Consider the following 7,813-nt stretch of genomic DNA (forward strand, 5'->3'; position numbering starts at 1 on the left):
CTCTTTTTATAAACTAGAGACAGAATTCTGAGCAATGGAGATAGGGTTGAGTAGAGGCTGATTTTTGAGTCAATCGCAAGGAGTTGATTAATAACTGAGTAAATGACCAATGGGCTGGGATTTTGCTCCATATGAAAATCAAATCGAGACAGAGAGAAACAAGAGGGTAACATAACCTGAGCTCTTTGCTCCCGTAACAGAGGCGAAATGGGAAGCTCCTCCTGCTCCAGAGACGAAGGACTTGAGATGTTCCAAGTGGGACCTTGCGAGAATGCTTACCAAATGGGTTTCTTTATAGGCCAAAAATTCTCCAATCAGATAAGGAGTAGGCTCGCTAATGACCTCATTCTTCAAAATCAGCTCCTTCCCTTTGCTCAAACCCCTCAATCACGCTCTCTTCTTCAATCTCTCTTTCATAACAATCGCTCCAAATTCCCCACTTACTGGGATGCGCTTTTAGGAACTGCAGAAGGAAGCGAAGTTCCTTTTCTTCATGTAAGTTTCACTTTCCTGTGAATTTCATATTTCTTAGCTTCTAGTACTAGCAAATGCCACTGAAAGCAAAATCTGCTTTACTGCAGATATTACTCATTAACTTCAGGAAGGAGATTCTTGCTTTTATTCCCCAAGGAGCTCAGAGTTCAAACGTGGATCCCTCCGATGACTGTTCTGATGCTCTTCTTGTTGGAGAATCTATGGCCATTGCAGCCCACGATGAGGATGCAAATGTTGCATTGCTTGGCCATACGTAACCTTGGTTATATGCTCTGCTTAATAGCTTCGAAATGTAAATGGAATGGCTTTACTATCCGGCGTGTTTCCTGTTGGAATATTTTTAAAACGAAGAGATGTGTTATTCTGAAAAGTCATGTACTTATATAAATTTAGTAGATTAATAAATTTATATGAGGGGTTATGTCTTCATATAAATTAATAAATTTATTTGAAGAGTTGTGTCTTCATATAAATTAATATATTTATATGAAAGATTATGTAGGAAGTTAAAATATTAAATAAACCTACATACTAAATATATTGTATTTAACAAAAGGTCATGTAGGAAGTTAAAATATTAAATGAACCTACGTACTAAATTCATTGTGTTTATTTAAATTATGTTGGTTCATGAACCAACATATGGTCATGACTTTTATTTAGTAAGTTTTTATTCTAAAAGGTATCTCTTCAAGGCATCATTCCATGCTCTATATAAACCCTTCACCGTCACTTCATTTGGAGATATACAATACAATCACTAAGATCAAACTCATTATCTTTGTCTTTGAGTGCACGCAAAGATAGAGTCAAATTATCACTTTGTAAAAGTCATTGTTGTCTTTGTTTGAATTTTGGAAGTGCAATCCATATTCAAAGGTCTTTATTATATCCTGAAGGAAATTCGCCGGTCAACTCAACTTGCATCCTAAAAGATAGGAATAGGTGGGGGAGAATTAAGCCTAAAAGAAAATACTGTCCCCGCCTTGAAGACATAGTGCACCACTTTCTTCTTCATCTCTTCTTCTTGTACTCTCCAGAGAACCATTCCCGCCAACATTTACCCTGTGGACTCTCGCAGCTACTTGATCAAATTAATCCTGCCAAATGGAATATTCTTTATAGCTTACACTTCTGCTGGAGAACTCCCAAGCTGTGCCTTTGGGTTCAATAGCCATGGACTGGTAAAAGTTTTCATGCATCAACCATTATCTAATTAGGATTTGCCTACCCAATAATACTTCTGTGCCTTCAATCAGTAAAATCTGATATGATTTTTTAAATTTATTTATTGGGATTGTTTACTGTCAAGTGAAATGAAAGAGTAAAACATGTTAATCAATTCTATTGAGAGGGCAAAATTTGGTTGTATGTTGCCCAGGTGTTCACACTGAATTCAGTGCCCCCGAGTTTGTGGCCGGTGGCATTGGCCGCAACTTTGTTTCTCGGGACATTGTTGAAGCTACAAGCATAGATGATGCATTGAATGTTAGAAATTGCTGCTTCTTTCTCTCATTATAAATTATTGGTGATTGATGAAATCAATGTTTTCATACTATGCCCTTGTTTCATCAGAGAATCCGCTCACCAGAGGTTTCAGTGGGGCATAGTTATAAACCTGATTGAAGTGAGTACACGCAGGATTTTGAATGTTGAGACTGCATCTAGGAAGCGCGTTTCAGTCTATGAAGTGGGCAAAACACCAGTCTTCCATGCAATTATGTATCTCCATTCGCATACCAATCAGGCAAATGAGAAGGAAAAGTGTCCTGTTTTCCGTCTGGAAACACCATAACATGTGTGGTACATGCAGATTAATCCTTAAAGGTCATAACGAGATGAATCACTAAACTTCAAGCTTTACTTTGAAGATACAAGATGAGAACTCGATCAGCAGGCAGCAAAGAGCAGCTGTCCTGGCCAAAAATTACAAAGGAGGATTTCCTTTCGCTTCTTGGGGATACAGAGGACAGAAAATATGACAGGTAATTGGGTGATATCTCTGTTTTTCCCTTCTTCAATCTTCCCTTGACTGTTATCCTTTTTGCGCTATTCTCATGTCCGCTACTTCACACGCTCTGCACCGCCGTCATATATCTGGATGAACAAACACTGTCAATAATTTCAGGGAATCCCAGAGAAGGAAATGTTTCACATGTTTTCTCCATCTCCCAAACGTGCTCTAGTTACCGTTCCAAAGACTCTTTACATTAACTAGAATTGTAAATCGGACAAACTGTTGCCAAAGTTCCAATCTTGTGCTGGCTCGTCGAGGCCGAGCATGTGCCCATCACGACACCGAATAGCTGCAACCTAATAGCGAGCTAATTTTATGGGTTCATACCATCTTCAGCTATGAATCATTAATCTTCCATTGGTCTCGTATTTTAAAGGACCGTCTAGTTGAGCTCCTAATATGCCATTAATTTATTCACTGTATTGTTGGTAACGGCCCCTGTAAATTGCCGAAAAAAGATACTGATGACTATCTCATCTACATAACGTGTTTGGTTGCTGTGAAACTCGATTGACACGTTGCCTTGGTTACAATACTTAATGAATATGTTGAGCTACTACACTAGCCATGACAAGTCAAGCGTAAACTTTCAATTGCCAAGTAGAAGAGAGACAGCCTTCCAGAAAGCAAGTTACGTATACGTGAACGATATTTCTATTGCTTCATCTGGGTTTAAAGACGATGCAGTTTTTGAGAATTAAAAAGAGAGGTGAGTGAAGCCCAGCCTTCCATTAACACCCCCTCTCCTTCAGACGACTTATGGTGTTCATTGATTATTGACTAATTTGCACCTTTAGAGCACACAGACACATGCCAACTCATGCTATTCTTAAATGAAATATGGATTTTTGCGTTGTATAAATTCCATATTCATCGGTTGATGACTACATTTGTGCCATGTTGGTCTCAATTCTCAAAATTATCGATTCGCCGCAGATTGTATTGCTTCTAGTCAGTCGGACTTGTTTAAGGAAAACCCCACCATGTTGCAAGTTGCATTTCAGAATAGTAGATTGTACATTTTCCTTTGTTCTTTAAAGTTGACCTGATTCTTTCAGCTATACGACAACGCCTATACTAGTATATTGACTAAATCCAGAACGCAAAATGTTACAGATACAGTATGAACACAGCAAAACTCTTGAGCTGAAAGGAAGCGGCAGAGGCGCAATAAGTAATACCCAAAACATTAAAATTCATCAGCCAACTCAGAACTTACCAGAACTCTCGAACTCAACTCCTCATGCAATCACAATTCACATTCCTTTAAAGGGCAACCCCCTTCAAGGCTTTCAAACGCGACCGTTGTCCCTTGGACCTTGCTTCAAGAAGCTTCGCTTTCAATGTGTTCTCCTTTAAACCTGGGGGCGCTTTCGAAGACTCGGTGATTTCAGGGTTTTGGGATGGAAGTCTTGCCATCCACTGCCGCACGGGACTTGCTTGATTCCTCCATCCAGCATTACTGCAGGAAGCCTCCCCATAACTACTCTCGGCATGTACATCTCCACTTTCTGATGCCAAAATTTGGCTTCTGATGAGATTGTCGATTATGTGACTTTTATTGGAGCTTTGCAGTTCAAGGGGGCTATTTTTTCTGTCAAAATTATTACTGTCTTCCCTTGCCTCACTCTGTTCAAATCCTTCAACTGCCTTTGTATCTTTGGTCTTCTCCTGTTGTGCTTCTGCATCAATTGATTGGGACTTCTTGTTAGAGTTACTTGGCACGGCCCAAGCCACCTGTTCTTCAAGCTTCACTTGCAAGCTAGAAGGACTATGACTTTTATCCTTTCACGACTTGTTGGCTTTTTCCTTGTTTGCTTGGCTTTTATTGACTCATCAACAGTAGTGTCTAAAATGTCATCTTCATGTGCTATAGGTCCCCTGTGTCTAGGCTTGTTCAACTCAAAACAGTTTGAATCACTGCCTACAGAATCATCATCACCCACTTCTTGTGGTGCACTCACAGCATCATGCAGGGGAACAGATTCAAGAGAATTCCTTCTATCCCTTGCTACCAGGTTCTCCGTGCTCCTATTATTGTGTTTAGCTTTAAGGAAAGTCTCTATTTCAAGGCTTAGTTTATCCACGATTGACTTCTTGTCGGGAAAACCATTCTGAGCTGCTTCTAATTGCATTTGCATCCGTTCATCTAGCCATGATTCAGATATGTGGAGAATTAAATTATCATCATCAGCCCTTTCAGCCCAATCCTTGTCATATTTCTGTTTCAGAGCACGCACTTCTTGTTCATATTCTTTGATTCCCCTGGCAAACTCATCACAGAGGTCCTCCAATAATCCCCTTGTCTTTCTCTCTCTATCCAACTCTTTCAGAGAACTAGAAAGAGAGGACTTCACCTCAGACAGCTCTCGGGCTAACTTCCTGTGCAGGCTCTCTGATCGTTTTCGCAGTTTCCTCTCATCCTCTAGTTCATCCCTCACAGATTGAACAGCAGCATGTAGTCGGTCCTGTTCCTTACTCTTTCTAACCAGTTTATCTTCTGCAATTTGCTTCATCAACTCATCAATCTCATGTCGATCTGCTTGCCGATCTCGATGCAACTCTTTGATTCTGAGACGTGCATGGTCCAGTTCTGTTTTGAGAGCTTTTATTAGAGAAACATTAGATGCATGCTGTTCTTCCAAGCTCCAGATTCTGTTTAGCACTTTAAGGAGTTCGGTGGATGTCTTGAGACTATAATGTTGATCCCCAACCCTTCCCTTAAATTCTAAGGAGCTCGTAGGAGTAACTGCAGGATTATAAGGTGCCATCTGCAAGAAAAGGGCAGCAACAAAATGCAACACTTATTGCCGTACAAAATTGACCATCATCCTCAAGTTATGGTAGCATGTTCACCGTTATTTTTTAAAAAAATATTAAAAAGCATGTTATTCAATAGGTAAAGCTGGCCAATATGTAATCATTAAAATCGTCAACATAAAATCCATAACAAGCTGTTCTAATTATGAGTCATTTGTAATGGAAAAGGAAGTACTAGAAAATATTTACTTGTTGATTTAAATCTGATATGTGGTACCATTATCATCAATAAAATCACCAAATTTCTTGACAGATGTCAAGTTTATTTATAGTTCAACAAAACAATATTTGAGGATGTCGTTGTGAAGATCCTAAGTCGAAATCAGTCTTTCACATGGCAGCTCTAACAATCAGTCCATCGGCATTGTAGAAGAACACAAACAGGGAAAGCGAACTGATGCTTACCTCCATGGAACTACCATAACTTGCCGGTGATACAGGTTGCAATGCATGATTGTTTCTTTCAAGTGCTCGGTGATGCTTCATCAGGGATGCTGCGACATGCCTCCTCAAACTGCTTGCACTGGCTGGCTGATGGGAAAACACCGAAACATCAGTTGAAGAACAGCGTTAATAATATTTTTATTTTTGAATGATTGAAAAGGTTCACTGAGCGTTGCCAGCTCAATTACATGCACAAGATTCATTTTAGACACTTCTGCATAGGAACAGTACAAGGTCAGAATTTTCAGTTAGTGAGACCAAGGTAATCATCAGTTGATCTTCAAGAAAGACTGGCTTCTTCCTTGAAGGTCATTTTGATGTCTAAATAATGCAATGTATCAGCATTTACTGATAATGCAACATATCAGCGTTTGATTTTAATTACATCATTACGGTTGGTTTAGAAATTCCCCACCTATTTAAGGATTTGAAATTGAAATTTGACTAGATCAATTTACAGGAAAATACACTAAACTGCATTAAATTGGAAGATGGCATAATCTGCCCTCAGTTTCGAGACCAATGTCAATGAATATAATATTAGCGGAATGGGAACGCCTTGCTATGTTTTGAGCAGGCAAATTGAATGCTCGAGGAAGCAACATTTCAGCATCAATCATAGAGGAAAAGTATTTCTAACTAAAAATCCACAAACATAAAAAAAAAAGACAAAGAAACATAAATCGGGGGGACACATATAATTAACACACAGATTTATCCACTGGCAACTCGGCTCTAACACAAGGTCGGAAACTGTTGCAAGGGCCTACGAGACAAAGCCGGTCCAACACCTCAGAAACGAAGAGTGTAAACCCAGAAATCAAAATAAGGGAATCAAGGAGAGGAAAGGACAGAGAAGGCGTGCCTGATCAGGGGAACTGGGAGAAGCATCAGGCAAGAAGGAGCTAAGGTGAGTGGGAGGGTTGTCCTTGTGGAGATGGTAGTGATGGTGGCGGCGAAGTCTAGGATCAGAAGAAACACCGTTGTTGGAAGGGCGATGCATTGGGAAGTAGTAGTGGTGGAACTCCCAGAGAGCAGAGGCGAGCTTCCTGGCGGAGACGGAGGAAGGTTGGTGATGATGATGGAGATGGAGATGGAGATGGTGATCCTTAATGATGGTATCGTGAGAAAACCAAAGCCTCCAGGAGAGCACTGGAGTAGCAGGGCCCGCTCTTTTGCCTGCTAATACCCCTCTCCTCAACTTTTCCCCTAAATTTTCCTCCTTTTCCGCTTCTCCCTCCCCACCTTTTTCGGCCTTTTTCATCTCTCTCTCTTCCAGTCTCTCACTTTCTAAATTCTCCTACTTAATTAACTCCCTCTTTCTCTCTCCTATCATCATCATCATCAGCTCGTATTTTCGATTTCTGTTTTTCTTTTTCTTTTTTTTTCCTCTTCTTGTTTATCTGTTTACTCGTGGGTGAATGAAGTTTCTGGTGCTGTGTGCGTATCCTATGAATTCTCACTGTTTTGTTTTGGCCGTCTTGTCCGAGTCCTTGATGGCCGTGGGCATGGCTTCACGACAAGAGGTTTGATCGCCCCTCTGTCCCGCACTAACCATGTTGGAGTGTTTCCAAGTTTTATCTCCAAAATATATTCCATGTTATTTATTCAGCTAAAAGTTCGTTCTTATCCCTCACAGCGTGTTTAATTTTGTAAAATTTAATTAAATTACGCTTAACCTGATTTTAATAATTCACATATTTCCAAAGTATTACATAAAAATTTTATTGACAAAAAAATAGCATTATCGAACAATGAAAACGTTTCAAAGGAGTTTTTCGCTAATATGATGGGAGTTTCTTGTATGGTTACACAGTTCATTTGTGGGCTATCGAAAATATATAGTTAATCATTCAAAAATATATATAGTTAAATACTTGGTTTTTTGGGAATAAAAGAAAAGGAAAATGATAATAAAATACCTTCTGAATTTTGAAATGACAAATAAGACATCTAAGTAAACAAAATGACAAAGAAGGTATTAGATACTAATTTGAAATTTTGATTTTGAATTTTACAAAACACACAGTAAAATTT

At 39.4% G+C, this 7,813-nt stretch overlaps 1 protein-coding gene and 1 pseudogene across 1 annotated transcript; one reads left to right on the plus strand and one right to left on the minus strand.

Moving 5' to 3' along the window:
* Window positions 1-206: 206 nt before the first annotated feature.
* On the plus strand, window positions 207-3,069 carry LOC114743873 (uncharacterized; annotated as a pseudogene).
* Window positions 3,070-3,477: 408 nt separating this feature from the next.
* LOC114743874 (uncharacterized protein At5g41620-like) lies at window positions 3,478-7,316 on the minus strand. The gene is given in 4 exon segments (XM_028932081.1): window positions 3,478-4,321; window positions 4,354-5,283; window positions 5,738-5,863; window positions 6,642-7,316. Coding segments are annotated over 4 exon segments (1,998 nt in total). The 5' UTR covers window positions 7,041-7,316; the 3' UTR covers window positions 3,478-3,778.
* Window positions 7,317-7,813: the final 497 nt, after the last annotated feature.

The sequence above is a fragment of the Neltuma alba genome, unplaced genomic scaffold, assembly GCF_004799145.2.
Source record: "Neltuma alba isolate B1F8T4 unplaced genomic scaffold, ASM479914v2 tig00004159_pilon, whole genome shotgun sequence".
Taxonomy (NCBI): Eukaryota; Viridiplantae; Streptophyta; class Magnoliopsida; order Fabales; family Fabaceae; genus Neltuma; species Neltuma alba.